This window comes from Phoca vitulina, unplaced genomic scaffold (genome assembly GCF_004348235.1).
Source record: "Phoca vitulina isolate PV1807 unplaced genomic scaffold, GSC_HSeal_1.0 scaffold37, whole genome shotgun sequence".
In the NCBI taxonomy this organism is placed as follows: domain Eukaryota; kingdom Metazoa; phylum Chordata; class Mammalia; order Carnivora; family Phocidae; genus Phoca; species Phoca vitulina.
The window spans coordinates 9,900,020-9,922,579 of NW_022589740.1; the positions used below are offsets into that span (position 1 = coordinate 9,900,020).

Genomic DNA, 22,560 nt, shown 5'->3' on the forward strand with positions numbered 1-22,560 from the left:
CAGATGCTTAACCAACTGAGCCACCCAGGCATCCCAAGCATCCGACTCTTGATTTCAGCTCAGGTTATGATCTCTGGGTCATGAGATCAAGCCCTGTGTCACGCTCCATGCTCAATGTGGAGTCTGCCTGAGATTCTCCCTCTACCTCTGCCCCTCCACACCCAGCATCCTCATGCACAAGCGCACGCACACTCTCTCAAAATAAATAAATAAATCTTAAAAAAAAGGTCCCTCCCATTTCTTTGCAATACCCCCCAGCCCTAGAAAGCCACTAATGAACTGTCTATCTCCATAAATTTGCCTATTCTGGGTATTTCAAATAAATGGAATCATATAATATGTGATCCTTTGTAACTGGCTTCTTCCACTTAGTGTATTTTTTAGCACAATATTTTTAAGGATCAACCATATTATAGCATGTATTAGTACCTTTTCTCCTTTTTATTGTTGGATACTATTCCACTGATGGATGTATTACATTTTATTTATCTATTCATCAGCTGATGATCATGGACACTTTTTAGCTATCATGAATAATGCTGCTGTGAACATTAGCATACAAGGTTTTTGTGGACATGTTTTCCTTTCTCTTGCCTATACGTGTAGGATAGAATGGCTCAGTCATATGGTAACTCTGTGTTGAACACTTTGGGGAACTGTTTCCCAAAGCAGCTATATCATTTTACATTCCCATCAGCAGTGTGTCCAGGTTCCAGTTCCTCTTTGTCGACACTTATTATTGTCTGTCTTTTTGATGAGAGCCATCTTTATGGGTGTGATGTGGTCTCTTATTGTGTTTTTTTATTTGTTGTTGAGAATCTTTTCATGTGCTTATTGGCCATTTGCCCATCTTCTTTGGAGAAATGACCGTTTAGATTCTTTGCCCATTTTTCCATTGGGTTATTTTCTTTTTATTATAAGTCTCTTATCAGATATATGGTTAGCAATTTACTTTTTTGATGGTGTCCTTTGAGGCACAAAAGTTTTTTATTTTTTTTGGACATCCCAGAAATGTCCAAAGGAAAAAGTGGGACAACTAACAGAGAGTTAGTTGTATGAGGATGCTGGGTGCGGAGGGGCAGAGGTACAGGGAGAATCTCAGGCAGACTCCACATTGAGCATGGAGTGTGACACAGGGCTTGATCTCATGACCCATGATGTCCAGTTTATCTATTTTTTCTTGTGTTGCTAAGCAGTCGTATTTAAGAAGGCTGATCTAACCCAAGATCGTGAATATTTACTTCTATATTTTCTTGTAAGAGTTTTATTGTTTTAGCTTATGCTTGGGTCTGTGGTCCATTTTGAGTCAATTTTTGCATATGCTGTGAAGCAGTGGTCCAAGTTCATTCTTTTGAATGAGTGGGTATCCAGTTGTCCCAACATCATTTGTTAAAAAGACTGTTCTTTCCTCATTGAATTGTCTTGGAACACTTGTTGAAAATCAGTTGAGTCTAGGTGTGAGGTTTCTTAATCTGGCTTCCTAATCACACTCTCTGTTAGTTGTCCCACTTTTTCCTTTGGACATTTCTGGGACTACTGACTTCCTGTTCTAGTTTGGACTTTTTTCTGTTTTTCTAGGCCTGCTGCACAGATGTCATCTGAATATTTCTTTTCTTTGTATTTTTGGATTACAGCTATTGTTTCTTAGATCTCATGCCTCATGTATTCTTTTTCCTTGAATCCCCTTTCCATTTTGCCAGAGAACATGATTGAATAAAAATTGTCAGAAATGATGTGAAGGAAGAGGGGAGCTCTCTTAGAGTTTAAATGTCTTGATGTGTCATTGTTTTGCCCTCCCACTTGGAGGATGGTTTGCCTGGATAGAGAATTCTAGGTTCAAAAGGTTTTCTATCCAGAATTTGAAGGCATTGCGTGATAACTTCTGTCACTGGTGAGAAGCTTGATGCTGAGTGATTCTCGTTCCTCGGTAAGCAGCCTCTTTTTTTCATATCTGGAAGCTTTCAGGATCTTTTCTTTACCTTGGTATTGATAAAGCTTAATTTTCAAAAAGATGAAATCATGACTCCTGGGAAAACACAAAGTGAACATGTGTCATTAATGAGGGAAAACTGTTTCAAAGAACATTTGAGAAGTTAAGTATTTGTAGGTAATGTTAAGCAGGGACTGCTGGGATGGATACAAAACGAGTGGATGTCCAGCAGGCCCTAAGTGGTACCTTCAGAGGTTTTCTGTTCCATTGGACAGAATTTATTCTCATTTCTACTGAAAAAAAAAATCTACAACATAAACTGTGCCTCTACAGAGTTGTAAAATAGCCAATTATATAAGCAGATAAGTAAATGGAATAGCCAAGAATCTCCTTTGCTTTTTCCAAGTTTCAGATAATTTTTCTGACGGTCTTCTGAAATTACATGAGGCTGTGTCTAGTCGTGAGTCTTCTTTTCCTTCATCCTTTTTGAGTACTTTTACTCTGTGAGGCTCTGAGGTCTTTTAATTTGAAGACGTGTCTTTCTTCACACTGAGCACTTTTCTTTATTGTTTCTTTCATTATTTCCTTCCCTCCATTGGCTCTTTCTTCCTGGAACATCTAATAGATAGATGTTGGATCTCTTGAATTTTTGCCTTTTTGTTTCTTCATTTTTCAAAGTCTTAGACTTATGGTACATCACTCCTATATACTTTATGAGGCGTTTCCTAAAAATAAGACATTCTTCTACCTCACAATAATAACATTGTCACAACTAAGAAAGTTATTGGTAATTTCCTAATGCCAGGTAATATTCAGCCCATTTTAACTTTTCCCCAGTTACTCCAAAATGTTGTATAACTTTTTCTTAATCAAAAGCTTTTAACTGAAGTATGATCTGTGAATATTTCTGTATTGTGTAAGTGTATGTGTAAGTGTACAGTTTGATGTATTATCAAAAATTATACCTGTGTAGACTAGCTTTTTTTTTTTCAATCCATCACCCAGTCAAGGTTCAGTCATTTCATTAGATTATTCTGTCTCTTTAGTCTTTTCTGTTCTAGAACACTCTTCCTGCCACTTTTTTCCCAGGGATTGACTTTGTGAAGACATGAGTCCAATTGGTTTATTTCTCCCTTTCCTCCTCCCTCTCCTTTATCTTCTCCCCTTCCCCATTTCCTTTTGTCCTACTCCTCCACCTTCCCTTCATTCAATTTCAAATATGCCCCTAATCTGAGAGAAATAAAACAGCTCATCTGTACCCATAACCCAGCTATTATAATCACTGACACAAATTTAGACTTGTCTCATCTACACGCCTGACCGTTTCTCTTCTCTTTCTCCTGCCACTGGATTGTGTTGAAATAAATAACAGCCTTGACAACATTTCATCCTCAAATATTTTGGTATATATTTATAAATGGTACAGCGGGAAGCTCAGCAAGGGCTGTTGACTAGAGCATGAATGTGTGACTTCCCCACATAACAGCTGCCCAGCATGGTGGTTGGATTCTGCAAGGGAGTGTCTCAGAATGGTGATCCAAGGGCCCAGGGGATGGGGTAGGGTGGGAAGTAGGGTGGGGTGGGGGGTGGGTGGAGTGGGGAGGGTGCGCCAGGCTTCCTAGGATCCAACCTTGGATGTCTGTTGCATTCTATTTGTCAAAAAGTTCCTAAGGCCCGCCTAGGTAGGGCACAAAATCTGAACCAAAGACACAAAGACATAGATGTCTTAAATTATACTGAATGAGTGGATGGAGGAATCCATTAGTCAATCAATTAACAAAAGAAAGAAAGCCAATTCTTTATGATAAACACTACATGGAGATATCATGCATTCTTTTTTTTTTTAAGATTTTATTTATTTATTTGACAGAGAGAGACACAGCGAGAGAGGGAACACAAGCAGGGTGAGTGGGAGAGGGAGAAGCAGGCCTCCCGCGGAGCAGGGAGCCCGATGCGGGGCTCGATCCCAGGACCCTGGGATCATGACCTGAGCCGAAGGCAGACGCTTAATGACTGAGCCACCCAGGCGCCCCGATATCATGCATTCTTAATAATATTCTGGAACATATACAGAACAGATCTGAAAGGCAAACACTGGATTTACTATCACTGCTTGCATGAAAATAGCTACCACCAGTGCTTCTGGTGGGAGCTACCACTTTCTAGGGAAAGAAGATGGGAAGGGTTGGGACTCCTGTCCCATGATTTCAAAGGAAGTAGGAGTGTAGGTGGGGGAGTGAGTGGGTAGAAGAACAAAGCACCCAGTCCTTAGAATTTAGGTTATATTTTCCCATTGAAACAAGAACACTATGGGATCAAGCTGGGAATCTAACCAATGTTTTAACATTTATGTCCTCAGAGCCAGGGAGTCCAAGCTCCAAACCACTGATTAGTCACTGGTTAATAAGACGAATGTCATAGGACCTTTGACAGTTAATGTAACTGTTTAGTTAGCTCTTAACATTTAACATTTTAATTCAGTTTGGGGAAGCGTTTTAATACAACAATGTAGAATCATGAGCAAAGTTATCGGAGCATAGCATACAGACACTGGACAAAAGATTGAAGACACCAAAGGAATACTTTTCTGAACTAGGTTAGCAAAATGAATGTTAAGATTGACCACCCAGCACCATGGCAACCAATAAAACATAACAAATCACAGCCACTCTCAAAGCCCAGACTCTTGCTGCTTTATACCTATTTCAGGAGTGCACACGTGCACTGACTTGGTTTGCCTGTATGCCTTTAATCCTTGGATCCCAAAAGAACCTACTCTGGGGCTTCACTTCCTTGACATCCTTTAAACTTCTTCCAGAAGCTTGGCAGATATTTTACCAACATCCAGAATGTTCTCTTTGCCAACAAGCCAAACACAGGCCCGTTGCTATGAATGGAACCAGCTGTCTCCCTTTCCTCTCAGAGATATTTAGGTATCAGATTTATTCACATTATGGCTGTCCCCAGATTCTCTTTTTATAAAGTGTTTAAAATGTAACAACATTTATTTCCAGTCCCTTTCTCAATAGGTGCAAAAGGCTTCTTCCCATCCCCACCAGAGTAAGACAAATTGTCATCAGTTTGGGACACAGCTTCGAGGTGAGCTTACAACCTCGGTTAAAGCACTTATAACTGAGAGTTGCTAATTCCTGGTGAAAATGTACAAATCTGGGGCACCTGGGTGGCTCAGTCGTTAAGCGTCTGCCTTTGGCTCAGGTTATGATCTCAGGGTCCTGGGATCAAGCCCTGCATCAGGCTCCCTGCTCAGCGGGGAGCCTGCTTCTCCCTCTCCCACTCCCCCTGCTTGTTTTCCCTCCCTCCCTGTGTCTCTCTCTGTCAAATAAATACATAAAATCTTTAAAAAAAAATGTACAAATCTTAGGGGTACTTTTGAGGCTCCTTGCTTATGAAGAAGAAATTCTGCCTTACCATGGGGTCCTTTCCCCCGTTCCCTGTATGCTGTGCTCCTATAACTTTGCTCATGATTCTACATTTTTGTAGTATTTTTTAAATTGGAAGTTTTTGAGAGGTTTCTCTTCATGAGGAGAGAATTTGGTGAGCTTTTGATATTTAAATGGAAGTGGGGGGGCGCGCGCGCGCGCGCGTCCTCTCTCTCTCTGTCTCTCTCTCACACACACACACACACACACACACACACACACACACACACAGATTCACTAATCCCATTCATAGGGCTCCACCCTCATGACCTAATCCCCGCACAGAGGCACCACCTCCCGACGCCAACATCTTGGAGTTAGGCTCTCAACAAATGTATTTTGGGGAGACACAGACATTCAGGCCACAGCACTAAGTTTTATTCCCTTGATGAGCGTCCTCTGATTTGTTCATCCATTCTCCTATTCTTGGACATTTGGGTTGTTTCCAGTTTGGGGCTATTATGAACCAGTGCTCTGACATGCCTGGGTGTGTCTTTTTGGGGACATATGCATTAATTTGTCTTGCGCATATGCCTAGAAGTGAATTGCTGAGTCACAGGGGCGGTATATGTTGAATTTTGTTAGAAAGAGTAAGTGCCATTCTTCTTCAGAGTGGTTGTACCAATTTCTAACCGCTTCTTAGACCCTCAGCCAGTCCTGATTTGAGACTCACTTTCACCGCGATTGCCCATTTCTGAACATTTGGAGAGTCTGAGCAGAGGATCCTGTGGTTTTGGCTTCCCTCCCTGCTATCGTAGGAGTCTCTTCTCAGCACCCCTGCGTCCAGTTCACACCGGCCCATTGGCTTTCCAGCTTTTAAAATTTTGATGCCGTTTTCCTGTCCTTATGGATTTCTCTATTTAAAACTTTTCCTTTGCTGCGGTTGTAATGGGTTTTTAGGAATTGGTAGCACTAAATGCTTATGTTCACTCCACCATATTAAACCTCTCATTTTTAACCACGCTACCTTCACACGATCTCTGGAACTATTTATTTATTTAAACATGCCTAAGTGAGTTTCAGTTGTGTCTTGAGTTTGGAGTAGTAGGGAAGAAGCAGCAAAATACAAGTCCTTAGACAGTAGGGAAAGGTCAACCTATTTAGGGAATGAAATCTTGTACCAAAAAAGATAGTCAACAATACCAAGCTGTGAGAGGCATAATTATTTAATGATATTATGTGATGGGGATTATGAGAAATTTTTAGCAGGTAGAAACGGGCAAATTGAAGGTGATGTTCCTTCTTGGTGGCCTCGGGTTCCCGAAACATTCTTTTGTTAGGTCATTTAATTGAGACCTGGAAAGAACTGGGGGCACAATTGTAAGAGATCAGAGTGGAGGTCAATTCCATTATGAAGAACATAATGCCTTTGCATCAAGCTACCTGGTATATACGTATCAAAATACTCCCGGCTCAAGTTCGTAACAGTAAAACCAAAAGCATAAAAGGCGTCACTCACGTTGCCTGTCCCTGGGAGAAGACCAGCTCTTTGGATCTTGGATTTTGCACCTTACCCTTAAAAGCCCCAGAGTGCCAGTTACAGAGGGCAAGCCCTTCACTTTTTGGGTCCCACTGTCTTTCATGTCTAAAATCCAAGTTCTAGAAAGACATTTCTGAATTGACTCTGGGCTTTTCCGTTTCTTGATGGTAAATCCCAGTGATGAGTTGGTCTCGGTAGAATTCCGGAACTGTATGTAATCCATGGTGTTCCCTTCGCTGGGCAGGTGGTGATGACTGTGAGTTGAGAACGATAGGAACGAAGCTGAAAGATCAGAAAAAAATTAGGTAAAATATGAGGAAGAAATTTATAGAGACGATGTATCAGTCAAGGTCCTGGCAGGGCACAGATAACAAGAAAATTATATCTTGAGAAGAGGTTAATAAAGGGCTTGTTCACAAAGGAATGCGCAAGGTGTAGGGAACAGTGAAGTGAGGACTGTCCCTAGGCCTGACCGGAATCTGGAATTCGGGGTCAGGTACAGAGGACCCCTTGAAAGAAACTGTGGCTTTCTATTAAGGGACACAGCCAGCCTGAGGCTACAGAGAAGGAACCTATAGAATAACTAGCCCAAACTCACTCTCCTCCCTCCCTCCAATCTTCTGCCAGGGCTCCCCAGTGGCTGAACTTCACTTAAGACAAGAGGGCAAAGGGGCCCCATGGATACAGTCTTCGTAGGCCAGCCTCCTTGGGAAGAGCGCAGGAGAGAAGATCAGGAGATCTCTTGCACACAAGTGTCAGTGGTCAGCATGGAGTGAGTTCCCGTAGGAACTTACCTGCAGGCCGCAGGAAGAATTCTTTTTAGAGAAGTTTTGGAAACAGTATACCTGCAGATTATTCTTACAATTAGAGTACCTCTTCCAGCTGCCATTAACTCAGGCACACAGTGTTAAGAACAAAATGGTGAAATTCATTTTGTAATAACAAGCTGCTCCCCCGAAGAGGAATTGCCTATTATTATTAATAATAAAACCGATTGCATAGTATTTTGCAGCATGCAAAGGACTTTTATGTATGTCATTTTGTGTGAATCTCTCATTATTCTTGTGAGGTGGCTAGGAATATAGACCTGTTTGATGAGAAAAGTGAGTCTCACCGAGGTTGCTTAAAATATCACAGCAAACGAGGGAGAAAGCCTGATTTTGAACCAGGTGTCTTGATTCCAAATTCAGGTGCTTGCCAGAAAGAGAAATTCAGATCACCTGCAATGATTTTTTTAAAGGCAAGAATGATGACAATATAAAAAATGTAAGAAATTCTTCCCCTTTGCTGATAGAGCTGAGTGGACTTTGTGACCATCATGTTCCTCCTTAGTAGCTGATGTTTTACTGCCTTCTGTTTGGGAGGACACCCCCTGGTGATGAGTGGGATGGAAATTTGGGTCTTGGAAGTTATACGAGTTTAACTAGGTTAAAGCCAGAGAGGTCTATCCTGAAAGTCCCTGTAAATCCTAAGTGGGTCCCTTATAACTCCAATTTTGTACACCCATTGAACCTGATCCAGCCTCTGAAGGAGACATGGTTGGTATCCTAATAGCCCCCATGTCTGATACATGCTGCCGTTGTCTACACTAGAATAATTCAAATGACCATATAGCCAATAAGCTTGGCCAGAGTTTTAATGATAGTCATAAAAAAGCCACACGAAGGAATAAGTTTGGGGGACAGTGCATGGTGACTTTGTACACCGCCTACGTGCCTTGGCTGTGTCCTCATTCTGGGGTTGGCGTTCTGGTGATCTGACTTTGACTTCGCATTGGCAGCCCATCCAGTGCGGGAGAGAAGCTACGTCTACCAGGCAGTTAACCTCTGGAGCATTCTCTAAGCTTGTTTGTTATTCTGACATTCAAGAAATAGCCCCATTCATTGTATGATCTCACACTCCTGTCTTGGCAGATGGATTCAGAATTGTCTTTCTTACTTTCTTTTTAATATAGTAAATATAATTTATATAAATCCCTGATCAAAAGTGTTCAGTTAGCTAAGTTTTGAGAGTTGGATGTACCGACGTAGCCAACATCCCAAACAAGATATGGAACATTGCTATCATTTCAGAAAATTCTCTTCTTTCTTCCCAGTCAATCCCTTCCCCCCACCAGATAGGCACCACTCTTCTGATTTCTATCACCATGATTATTTTTATCTATTCTTGAACTTCATGTAAGTGGAATCATATAATATCTGGCTTACTTCACTCAACGTCTTTGAACTTCTTTGTGTTGTTGTATATCAGTAGGGTGTTCCTTTTTATTGCTGGAAGTATTCCATTGTTTGAAAATACCACAAATTTTTTTTTAAAGATTTTATTCATTTATTTGACGAAGAGAGATAGAGCGAGAGAGGGAACACAAGCAGGGAGAGTGGGAGAGGGAGAAGCAGGCTTCCTACCGAGCAGGGAGCCCGATGTGGGGCTCGATCCCAGGACCCTGGGACCATGACCTGAGCCGAAGGCAGACACTTGACGACTGAGCCACCCTGGCGCCCCGAAAATACCACAGTTTGTTTACCTATTCTCCTGCTGTTGGATATTTTGAGTTATTTTCATTTTTGGTCTAGTATGCATAAAACTGCTATAAACATTTCTCTGTAAGTCTTTTTGTGGGTAACTGCGCTTATTTCTCTGGGTTTATTCCTAGGAGTGGAATAGCAGGTCTTAAGGTAGGCGTATATTCAGATTTTTTTTTTTGCAGTTTTTAAATACACGTTTTACTGTAGAATAATTTTAGATTTATGGAAGTATTTCAAAGATAATAAAGAGAGGTTCTGTATATGCCATACTATTTCCCCATCATTGACATCTTAATATAGTACATAGTACATTTGTCACAACTAACGAACCAATATTGATACATTATTATCAACTAAAATCCATACTTTTCAGATTCTCTTAGTTTATATCTAATGTTCTTTTTCTGTCCATTATTCCAGCCTAAGAGACCACATTACGTTTGCTTGTCATGTCTCCTTAGGCTCCACTTGGCTGTGACAGTTTTTCAGACTTCTCTTGTTTTTGAGGACCTTGACCATTTTGAGGAGTACTTGTCAGGTATTTTGCAGCATGGACTTCAGTTGGGATTGTCTGATCTTTTTCTTATGATTAGACTGAGGTTATTGTCGGTTTGGTAGAGGAAGAACACGGAGGTAAAATGCCATTTTCATCACATCATATCAAGGGTACACGCCGTCCACATGACTTATCAGCGATATTAACCTTGGTCCTCTGGTTGATGTCAAGTTTGTCAAGTTTCTCCACCAGAAGATTACTCCCCCTCTCCTTTCTATACTGTATTCTTTGGAAGGAACTCACCTGGTACAACCCATACTTAAGGAGTAGGGAGTCAAGGGTGGAGTATCTCCATAAATCACAGTTGACCTTTGAACAACAGGGATTTGAACTGCGTGGGTCCATTTAAATGCAGATCTTTTCTTTTTTCTATTCTTTTTTTTAGATTTATTTATTTGAGAGAGAGAGAGCACACAGAGGGAGAGGGAGAGGTAGACTCCCCACTCAGCAGGGAGCCAGATGTTGGGCTCCATTCCAGGATTCTGGGATCATGACCCAAGCCAAAGGCAGACGCTCAACCGACTGAGCCACCCAGGCGCCCCAGATTTTGTTTCTAATAAATATAGTACAGTATTGTAAATATATTTTCTCTTCCTTATGATTTTCTTAGTAACATGTTCTTTTCTCTAGCTTACTTTGTTGTAAGAATGCAGTATATAATACATATAACATGCAAAATATGGGTTAATCGACTGTTATCGGCAAAGCTTCTGGTCAATAATAGACTATTAATAGTTAAGTTTATAGGCAGTCAGAAGTCATACTCCGATTTTGCACTGCATGCCGGGGTTGGGGGTTGACACCCCTCAGCCCTGCATTGTACAAGAGTCAATGGTATTTGGAATTCTTTGGCATGGAAGATTTATATTTAGTTTTTAAGAAGTGGCAGAACCATTTTATACTCAGACAAGCAATGCGGGAGAGTCTGTGTGCTCCTCATCCTCACCAACACTTGATGTTGTCATTCTTCCTAATTTTAACCATTCTAGTTGATGTGAAGTGGTATCTCACTGTGGTTTTAATTTGCATTCGTGATGACTAATGATTTTGAGTAACTTTTCATGGGCTTATTGGCCATTCCTATATCTTCCTTTGTGAAATATCTTGTTCAAGTCTTTTGCCTGATTTTTTTGTGTTGTCTGGTTTTTTTTTTTTTTTTTTATTGAATTGAGGAGTTATTTCTATATCCTGGATAAAGGTTCTTTGTTTAATATATGCATGAAAGATTTTCTCCCAGTCTGTGGCTTGCCTATTGGTTTTCTTAACAGTGTCATTTAATGAGTTGGATTGAAGATTTTAATAAAGAGATTTGGGGACCAGTGCTGGAAGTAATGAACCCTCACTCATTCTATATCTGATGCTGCTAATTTTTAGTTACGAAGATTTATTATTTATTTTAAAAGATTTTATTTATTTATTTGAGAGACAGAGAGAGAGCAGGGGAGGAGCAGAGGGAGAGGGAGAAGCAGACTCTGTGCTGAGCACAGAGCCCCGCGTGGGGCTTGATCTCAAGACCCTGAGATCATGACCTGAGCTGAAACCAAGAGTTGCGCTCAACCGACTGAGCCAACCACGGGGGCCGCAAAGTTACGAAGGTTTATGATGTGCTGGTGGGCATAAGGATTATAACCACACTTTCTTTTCAAGGCATCTGGTATTGCATGAAAAGATACTTTTCAAAGGGAAGTTAGACTTCCCCATAGTAATAACAATTGTGTTGCTGGGTGTGAAGATTCCAGATGTATTAGGTCTCTTGGAGTAGCTGCTGCCAGTGCATAGGGGCAGCCCAGGTAAGAAGATCATGTTCTGTCCGTGGCCAACTTTGCATCCTCATTTGGCCAACTTTGCGTCCTCATTTTCCAAAGCTTTGACATGATGATGACTGACAGAGTGCTCAAGGGGGCTGTGCTCTCTGCTGATCCAGTTAAGCCCTACAGACACTGACGAATCAGGAGAAACAGTAACACAGCAGCTTCGGCCAGCATTTCCCCCAAGATTTGATGACAGAGTGCATAGTCCTTTTACACATTAACAAAACAAGGAGAGAAGCAGGCCTGACTACTCCTGGAGAGGCAGAAAGAATTCCTCTTAGGGAGAGGGGCATCATGTGATATTAAGTATTGACTCATTACATGGGTTTAGGGGAGACGTTTTCAAGCTTCTTGGAATACCAGCAACAAAAAACAAACTTTCCAAACTAGAGTTCATATGCGAACTCACTTACCAGCCCAACTCTGGCATTTGCTACCCGAACTGATGCTTGGTTCTAACGCGGATCATCATTAGTTCCAATCTTTTATATTTGCGATAAGATTTGATTTTGATAATAAATATAGTTCTCAGGTTGAAAAGCTGTAGTAGTCCCTCATTGGTACTAAGTAAAATCTGGCTTTTTGGTTGATTTCTATTAATTCTGAATTATTTAGTGTAACATTTGGAACATTTAGCTTTGGAGAAAAATATATAGATCACTGTGGACTTATTCTTTAATACCTACACTGTTTGGAACTGAGAAAAGACTTAGCTTTGTTTTTACTTGTACACTGTCACTTCTGTCCAGTAAGGGCTCTGAGTGCTCTGATTTTCCTGGGTTCCACTCACATGCTAGAATTCTCCATTTGTCTACTTACCATTGATCCTGCAAAACTCAGAAAAAAATAGCAACAGCTCAAGGAGGAACTGGCCAGGGCTTCATGCAAGGGACAGATCAGCGCTGAGGGAGTCAGAACTTCCTTAGATGCAAAGAGAGAAAAAAAATTAGGGACTTGAAATTATTGAGAAGACTTGAGAGTCCGTGGTCTTCCTCAACACAGTTTAAAAATTCTACGACGTGAACAAAAGGTTGGTACATTGAAAACATGGTTCGGACTTTTAAAAAAAAAAAATGTGTGCCCTCTAGGAAGAGAATACGAATTTTTTTTTTTCTTTTTACTCAGACAAAACTCTGATTTTAGCTATTGTCTTTTCTAATGGCCTCTTTTCCTGCCACTTCAGGTGAATCTCTTTGTGCTGCTCTCTGTGGTGTGTGTCCTCTTAAATCTAGCTGGATTTATCCTCGGCTGCCAGGGGGCCCAGTTTGTGTCCAGCGTGCCCAGGTGTGATCTGGTAAGTTGTCCTAAACCATCGCTGCGCGCCTGCGCGGACCCTGGCTTTCCCGGGGGGCGGGGGGGGGGGGGGTAGGGTGCGCGCAGTGTGTGCCCGGCAAGCTCCCTCGAGTGAAGCCCGCCCTTTGTTTCGTTTTCCCATGTCCCCTGACCGACTTCAGGTATTTCTTTTCCAAAGCAGGGACCAGCTAGGAGAGCCCCAGAACCACAGTAAGATAGCGCGTCGTTAGTTAGGGAATGGATCGGTCAGGTGTCCACAAGCAATATCGGTCTGCTCTCATCCGAAGAGGGAAAGCGGAGATGATCAGAATACAGGTCAGCAGTCCTTTCTCCAAAATCTCTGGAGGCTGGCTGTGTTTCAGCATTCAGAGTTTCCCCGATTTTGAGAAGATAAACCTGATGCATAGGTTACTTAACGCTGTAGCAAGCACCCCACTGGACTCTGGGGCAGCAGGTTGTAATCACAACGTCTGGTTTTCGGGGCTTTTTGAATTTCAGAATTGTGGTTAAGAGGTTATGGACCTGCACAATCTCCGAATATTTTCTTTTAATTTTTTGACTGGTAAAATGCATGTAGTAGCATAAAATGTGCCATCTTCATTTTTAAGAGTTAAGTTTAGTAGTTGAAGGACATTCACATTGTTGTGCAACCAATCTCCAGAACATTTTTCTTGTTGCAAAACTGAAACTCTATCCATATTAAACAGCTCCCCCACCTTCCTGGCTGTGATAAAGCCCGGGCCTTCCCCATTAGGAAGACTCCTCAGGGACTCACCACAAACCCATTGCTCTTTCTAACACTGCTTTACAAGTTTTCTGATTTTGTCACCCCATTGGTTATTAACCGTACATTACGGGATCCCAGCCTTTTCTGGTTTTTAAGGCCCTCTGCAGTTCGCCCTCATCCTGCCCGCTCCCGGAGGCAGCTCACCCTGTCATTGCTCCAAAGCTTGCCTGGCATTGCCCTACTTTCATACTTTTAACAACACCTTCTCTCCCCCCCCCCAAATTCACTATCCTTCAGTCCTTGTTCCTCCAAATGATATCAGTCCTTTACAGACCCATTCAAAGATTACCTCCTTCAGGAAACAATCCGTGAACCCCCAGGAAAGATAATCTTCTAAAATGTCCTATATGTATCTCTCTCAGGCATTTATCCTTTTCGTTTTTTGGACTAGAGACATTCATACACCTGTCTTCTCTGTTCTTCTGAGCTGGGATCTCCCCAAGGGCAATGTCAGCTTCTCTATTAATTTGGGAGTTCCCAATGGTCCCCCTGCACTGCCTCCCACTCCTTCACATACAGAGTTCCCGGGGTGGGGGAAGTTGAACCAAGCTTGGTTTTCCAATTACTAATCACACAGCAAATTAGAAGGGGCAAAGAGACCAGACACAGGCTGAAAGTGGTAAGTCCCAGTATCTGGAAAGACAGTTTGGCGAAATTGTAGCATCTCTTATGTCAAGACACTGCTTAGAGGCTGCGGAGAGTAGAAAGGAAAGTCAGACCTCGTTCCTGACCTAGAAGTTTATCACATGCAAGAGGAACAGGATAAACACGGCAAATGCTTGAGTGGTGTTTGTGGAGGGAATGAATACGTGCCCAGCTACAGGTAGATCCACTGGTTTGGCCGTCAGAGTGAGACACGGCGCCCGGGGCATGCAGAGAAAGAAGGGCTTGTATCCGGGGGAAGATAAGGAATATAGGTATTTGAGATGGACCTTGAATGATGAATAGATAAGGAGAGTGGGTAGAGCCCGAGAGAGGAGAGTACTCAGAGGGCAGTGGTGGGAAATGAGCCTTGGTAGCTCTTGGAAAAGCAGAAGCCAGATTGCAAGGGGTCAAGGGTATAGTTAATGGACTTTTCTGAGAAATTCTGTGGTTCTCTACCCTGGGTGCCCATTAGACTCACCTGGGGGAACTTTGTAAAGAATCCCCTAACTGGGGCCACATTCCCAAAGATTCTCAGTTGGCCTGGTCAGGGGTGGGTCTAGGCATCTGTATCTTTTTATATTTTAAGTGTATTTTTAATTAAACCTTTTTTCCCCACCACAAAACCAATTCTGTGATTGTATCTGATTATAAAACTGTAAAAATTTGGGCAAGTCATAAAAGTATAGGACAGAACTTAAAAAAAATCTCACTCTTCTGGGTAAGCACAGTTAACTGTTTGGCGGATTTTTGGGGCACCTCTTTATATGCATAAAAACACACGATTTCCATCAGTGGGACCGTATCCTAATTGTTGTTTTTCATTAGGGAGGCTATTTGACCAATGAAATCTTTTTGGGGGAGGGGACACTCTTCCTCATTCCCTCTCCACCATGCTAGTCATCCCAAATCCCTGCTAACAAGCCGGGGGGTCTCCCTCCATGTGTTCAGATTATCTCACATAAATACATAGGGAGTGGACCTCATTGTGATTTATTTTCCAAAAATGGGATGTATTTATCCACTCCCCTACATACTGTGTTTCTCACTTACAGGTCTAACACTCGTCTTTGTTTCGAAGAGGTTAGTTCTCTATTGCCTTGTGGTCTGTGGTGGTTTGGGTTTTGGCCGATAAAAACAATGTAGCAATGCATACCATCCTGAACATCCCCCTGGCCGATTGGATTTTCGCCAGTCGGAGGAAGCTCCCAGGTCGGACATTGTTCCTGGTGGGGAAGCTGTAGTTTTTCTTCTGTTTGTCTCATTTTTTTAAAAAAATTCCACATTCACTCTGAAAAACAAACTGAGGGTTCTAGAGGGGAGGGGGTTGGGAGGATGGGTTAGCCTGGTGATGGGTATTGAGGAGGGCACGTTCTGCATGGAGCACTGGGTGTTATGCACAAACAATGAATCATGGAACACTATATCTAAAACTAATGATGTAATGTATGGGGATTAACATAACAATAAAAAAATTAAAAAAAAAATTCCACATTCAACCCTTTGGTGACTCTATCCATTTTTTTAAATGGAGGTAAAATTTACAGTGAAATGCACAGACCTGAAGTGTGCAGTTCCTTGAGTTTTGACCAATGTATACATTCATCTTGACAAATGAACATACTCATGTATACACCCCAAACAAGATCTAGAACATTAGTTTTGTCTGTTCTTGCATTTCACCCAAATGGAGTCATAGGGTATGTACCTTTTTGTCTCTGTCTTATTTTGCTCAGCACAACAATTTTGAGATTCATCCATGATTTTGTGTTGTGTCAGTTGCTTTTTTTTTTTTTCTTTTTGCACGTCAGGATTACATTGGATAAAAATATCACATTTTGTTTAATCCACTCTCCTGTTGATGGACATTTCCATTGTTTCCAGTTTGGGGGTATTATTAACAGAGCTCTTGTAAACATTTTTGTAGAGTTGTGGCTTTTCTTGTGGGCCCCTTCTCATTTCTCTTGAGTAAATAAAGAAGTGTGGGATTGCTCAGTCACATGGTAAAAGTAGGTCTGTGTAACTTTATAAGAAACTGCTAAACAGTTTCCCAAAGTGGCTGGGGAATAAGTATTTCCAATTTAAAATATATGGCCGGTTCCTTTATTAAAAGGTTCAACTTACTTTTCTACCAGTGACCCTTTGCCAACTGCAAGCATTTCTCTCTAGTGTTCGTCAGTCTGATGGGGCTGGTGTGAGAGCTCCTCGTTATGTTAGCTTGCAGTTCCCTCATTGCAAGAGAAGGTGTCCTCCTTTTTTGAAAGCTTCCTAGAAGATGCTAATGAGCAGCCGGTGTTGAGAACCATAATCCTGGTGATGAGGAAAGGGTGGGGAGGGCCTGGTGGTGTCAGGGAATAGTATCAGGGTGGAAGGGGGGATGGTTTTCATGTAGGGGCTTGAACAAGGTTGTTTGTGGATGGTTAAGAGATCGAAGAGAAGTTGGAATAACTTTGCAGAAATATTGGGGCAGAGCCGGGATTAAGAAGGGAGGTGAAGGGTCAGGAACAGAAAGAACAAGAAATCCAAAACGTGCCATTTCCTGGTACCATTTTGTACAGAGCCTCAGGGCTCCCATGTCAGCTGGGCACAGCCACTGATATTCATTTTTATTTGGATAATGATTTAACTTTCTAAAAGTCTTGTGTAAAGAGATGAACCTTCACCCATCTGGAAAGTTGTTGCATCTGGACCAGTTCAGCCTGGAAGTTCCAGATAGCTGAGGTTTCCAGATACATACAAGTCTGGTTGTGTGTAAATAATGCCGCTGTGTGTATGTGTGGCCCACACAGGCCTTTTTCTCTCTTAACTGAACGCCTTTTACCAAGAATGGACTCGAGTGGGAGGGGAGTACTTTGTAAGATGACACTGGATATTACCTGCAGGAGGCAGAATCCTTAGGTAAGATTTTGAAGCTTATCTAAGTACAAGAAATGGAAACCTGCACTGCATGGTGTTGAGAAAAGTGAGCGTGGTTGGTGTTTGGGAAGAAGAGGGCCTTGGGTACATGAGCAGAATGGAGCAACTTGATGGCTGCTTATTTGTAACTACTAAATAGTACTGTTAGTATTAAATCAGGGGGTTCTCACCTGGACTTCAAAGGAAGAAGCCCATTAGGAGTAACACTTACCTGCTGAATTTAGCCCAGGGTAAGGACTATTATTAATTTATGGAAGAGGGGCTAAGAGAAAGCTAGTGATCCCCGAGAGGAAATAAAATACCCAGCCCCCCCAGACCCTGCCTAGAGAAATCCTGTCTGAATGGCCACAGTAGTTTTCCCTTAGAAGGGAAGACTCTAGTGTAGATTTTAGCAGCAGGATTGCCTTCAAAAATGTGAGACAGTGGAAGAAAAATTCAGACTCAGACAGTCTTGCTTTTGTGTATGTCTGGGGGTCGGATTGTGGATCTAGGTGTGGCGACGTTGTTGAGATAACAGTTTCTGTGGGCAAATCAGGAAAAGACAGAAACCAAGTGGAAATGAATGGATAGAGATGGAGTCCATCAAGGTAACTCTAGCTGTTGTAATTCTTTGTATCAGAGGCAGAATTTATATCAAAATCTGGGCATCGGTGTTTGATATAATAATGCACCCCTTTAATGTGGTTTAGGGATAGAGAATAAAAAATGTTACAGGATCCATGGAGTTTTGGAAGAGGCAAAACTAATCCTTGTGGAAAAAATAAAGTATTTGCCTGTAGGAGGGTGGGGGCAGGGATTGATGGGGAAGGGCACGATGGAATTTTCTCTGGTGATGCTGTGTTCTGTATGTTGATATGGGTTCGGGGTGCACAGGGGTATGCATTGCTTAAAATTCTGCAAATGGTATGCTTAAGATTTGTGTATGTAAATTTTGTGTGTATGTTTTACATCCAAAGAAAATATGTAATCTTTAGTGGAAATTTTTCCCTTTGCTTCCTAATCAACTTATGTTATAAGGGAACTGTATTTTCTCTTAATTTGGAAAAATACCATAAATTTGTTACTAGAGGGTAACTAGAGAGTAAGTGTGGTTAGAAGGTAAGAATCTTAATTCAATAAGAAAAAAGACGCTTTTTCTCTCTTAAGTAACTCTAACACTGTAGACGTTCAGTTATTCTTAAAGATTCCTGAAGAATTTTGCAGCCAGGGTGGTCAAAGCTGCCTACTTAACAGGTATGACAAAGGCATGGCTTTCCTTTTAACCAAAATAGAATAGCCAACTTCAACAACTCAAGAGGCAAAGCGAGTAAGAATGAACCTCTGCTCCCAAATTATGGGTCTTAATTAGCCAAAACCAGGTGTTGCATATTCTCACAACTTGAGTCAAGGGAGACTTCGAAAAGTGGTTGCAAGTTTGCAAAACATTTCACTACAAGAGATTACTCATCACTGATATTATCACTTCAAATCTGTGACCACATTGAAGATGTCAAACTGAGAGATCTCCTTAAGCCTACCTGGTTTAGGGCTACTGTTCACCAAATATACCCTGTGTTTCTCACGGGCACATGGTAGCCTGAACTTCCTTGCCCTCTTGGAGTTAGGTAGGGCTGTAAGATTCACTTTGGCAATGAAGTGTGAGCTAAAGCGATGAGGGTCATTTGCAAGAGGAAGATTTAAGCTAGAATTACGAGATTTAGCAAGTAAAAACACAGGGCACCCAATTAAATCTGAATTTCAAATAAACAGCAAATAGTTTTTTAACTGGGTGTCCCATGTTTTATCCAGCAACCTTACTTTAAGTGCCAGCGTGCGTTTTATCATGTGCTCTCCACCTCTCTGGTACAGTGATCATTAATCCTAAAATGGTGTGTGCTTCATCAACCTGGGTTCCTAATGGACTAAGATGAGCAGAACACCCTGCTGACCTGCAGTGGGCATTAGCATATTCAAGAAATAACCTTCTCGTCCACAGCATACCCTAGCCTATCCCGATGGATCCAGACACCACCATATCTCATTCTGTAGGATTGGTGCTCCAATGTGTCACCTGCATATTTATTCTCAGTAATGAAATTATGGTTCTGCCTTTCTCCCCTTAAGGTGGATTTAGGCGAAGGAAAGATTTGCTTCTGTTGTGAAGAATTCCAACCAGCCAAATGCACGGACAAAGAAAATGCCTTGAAACTCTTTCCGGTTCAGTCTTGTAGTGCTGTTCACCTTCTACTTAAGGTACCTTGAGCGGATCCCACCCCCATCAGTAAATACACTACAGAGCCCTCAAAGAAGGCAAAGTTACTTGAAATATCCTTACTCTGTTACCTCCCTCAATCAATTGGGCTGCAGATAGGAGCCAACCCTCATCTGACCCAGAGACAGGAGTGACTTCAGGAAGAAGCACAGATGATTGTGTGTCTCTTAAGTAATGAATGGATGGCTTTCTTTGTGTTCAAGAGTTACAAGATAGCAAAAAATGTAAAGGAGTCTAAATGCATACATATGAGTGTATATATATGTATATACATGTATATCCATCCATACACACGATGTAGCTACACATAGATGATGCAACTTTTAGCAAAACCTTAACTTTTTTTTATTTAAAGTAGGCTTTCTACCCACGTGGGTCTTGAACTCACGAGCCTGAGATTAAGAGTTGCATGCTCTACCGACTGAGCCAGCCACGCGCCCCTGCTTTGGGCAAAACCTTTCAACTGCCTGCCCATTTGTCCTTGTTCTGATGCTCCTTTGTTGGTTTCAGTGAGTCCCGTGGGCTGTTGGGTGCTGCCGAGCCAGGACACAGAGGCTTAGGATAGATAATCGGTTAGAAAATGCAAGGGACATTCATGCACCTTACCTCTTGTTTCATGGGCAGCAACTAGAATGAGTGAGAGATTAAAAATAAATGATACCAGTTGCAGAGAAGTACAGAATTACCCTTTATTAGGGCTTGGATAAAAGTTGAGTCCTGACTCATGGGGGCTCATTAGCCCAGTGAGTGACAAGATCAGTTGGTGAACCGTGAGATATTAGTTCTTGGATAATTCCTCGCCGAGGGCTTTCTTCAGGTCTTTGTTTTGGGTTTGTTTTTTTGTTTGAAGGAGGAGTCTCTCCACTGCCAGCTCTCTGAGAATGTAAAAGTGGCCTTCTATCTTTGGCTTCTGGATTTCTCGTAGCTGAGTCATCCCCAAACTTTGAGCCAAGACCCCTCTTGGGGAAAGCCTCACTAAGGAGCCAGGACTGTGGCAAAAGAAACTTCTGGAATTGCCCTTACCACTATTTTGAGACGTGGGTTTGGAGAAGAGATGCCCTCTTTATACTCTGGCTGGCCTGCCCCCCGTGCTGTCGTAGCTGGGTGCCCAGGGGAGCTCTGCCAATTGCTCCCAAAATAGAATCAGTGGCCACAGATAAAACAGCAGGCCGTCCCCGGTGGGAGACTGGAATTGCTATCACTGGGGACACCAACTTCAGAAGAGACACTCGTTGCTCTTCTGGAAGGAACGTTTCCAGACAATGTTCTGATGCTGGCAAAAAGAAAACTTGTAATACCAGGGCTTTCTGGGACAGGAAGCCTCTAAGATAAGTTTTTTAAAATTACGATGCTTATATGACTGCATGAGAGCCGTATTAATAACCAGTATTTATTTGGCACTTACCACGAGCCAGACATCAAAGTCCTTGGCATCTATCTTCCCATGAGAATTGCCTTATTGCGACATCATTATTATTATTTAAAACAGTTTTTCTCTTGCCTTCTGGTCATCAGCTTTTTTTTTTTTTTTAAGATTTCATTTATTTATTTGACATAGAGAGAGAGAGACACACACAGCGAGAGAGGGAACACAAGCAGGGGGAGTGGGAGAGGGAGAAGCAGGCTCCTCGCTGAGCAGGGAGCCCGAGGCGGGACTCGATCCCAGGACCCTGATGCGGGACTCGATCCCAGGACCCTGGGATCATGACCTGAGCCGAAGGCAGATGCTTAACCAGTGAGCCACCCAGGAGCCCCTGGTCGTCAGCTTTGACGTGCTCAGTGGTGTTACTGTTTCCTTGTTCTAGAAAGTTCTTTTCGCCCTGTGTGCCTTGAACGCCCTGACCACCACCGTCTGCTTGGCAGCAGCTGCCCTTCGCTACCTCCAGATATTTGCAGCCAGAAGACCCTGCCTCGTAAGTCCATACAAGGTGGCACCATGACTGTGGCCCACGGGGCCTTTGTCATGAAGGCTGTTGACTAACCGAGATGCTTGTTTCATCAGGACGAATCCCAGATTTCTGCCGAAGAAGTGGAAGAACACGGACGGATCCCAGACCCTGATGACTTCGTGCCGCCAGTGCCCCCCCCCTCCTATTTCGCCACATTTTACTCGTGCACGCCTCGGATGAACCGCAGGTAGCCTTCCTGAGTGCCCCCGCCCCAGCCGTCTGTGAGGTGGCCTCGGTTTGGAAGACTGAAAGGTTTCCAGGACGACCTATAGCATGAGCTTACTTCTCTCCAAAATCTAGACAGACGGTGTTACTTTTCAGGATTTTCTTTTTTTTCTTTTTCTTTCTTTCTTCCTTTTTGAAGTAGGCTCCACGCCCAGTGTGGGGCTTGAACTCAAGACCCTGAGATCAAGCCTCGTACGCTGTGCCCACTGAGCCGGCTAGGCGCCCCTTTTCAGGATTTTCTATCCCCCTTCCCCACCCTGCTGTTTTGTCTGATAAACGGCTGAAACCAAAGAAAAGTCCCACCTCGAACTAAGGATATACTTTTTCCATTTCAATTAGCTTCCCAGGAAAACTGACACCCAGTGAGACAGTCGCTGTCATGTGACTTGATTGAGAGCTGCGGTTGCCCAGGAAACACGCTCAGGCCAAATCGATGTTCATTATAACACCATCAGCGGGGCCCCAAATCATGACATTCTTCCAAGCCATTAAAAAGAGATTAATTATTCATGACTTCTCCCTGGTCTAGAAAAAATAGACACCACGCTGGTTTCCTTTTTCAAATTCTAGCTCAAAATTTATCGTTTGTTTCTTAAATCTCAGAAATGACTGTCCGCAGAAGGAAATGATGCATGCGTTCGTCTGGTTGTTATGGACTTCTAGAATTGTACCTCTCTAAAGAATGACTTCGTTTATTTATTCGACAAACATTTAATCAGTCCTCTGCTGCTTACTAGTCACCCCCCATCCCCCCA

General features: G+C 42.4%; 1 protein-coding gene across 1 annotated transcript in view; it reads left to right on the forward strand.

Moving 5' to 3' along the window:
* Window positions 1-22,560, forward strand: part of FAM189A2 (family with sequence similarity 189 member A2) — a 56,884-nt gene that overhangs the window by 21,675 nt on the left and 12,649 nt on the right. The window contains exons 3-6 of the mRNA XM_032427565.1: window positions 12,926-13,036; window positions 19,484-19,612; window positions 21,437-21,544; window positions 21,634-21,767. Coding sequence (XP_032283456.1) covers window positions 12,926-13,036; window positions 19,484-19,612; window positions 21,437-21,544; window positions 21,634-21,767 — 482 coding nt within the window. The remainder of the gene's footprint in view (window positions 1-12,925; window positions 13,037-19,483; window positions 19,613-21,436; window positions 21,545-21,633; window positions 21,768-22,560) is intronic.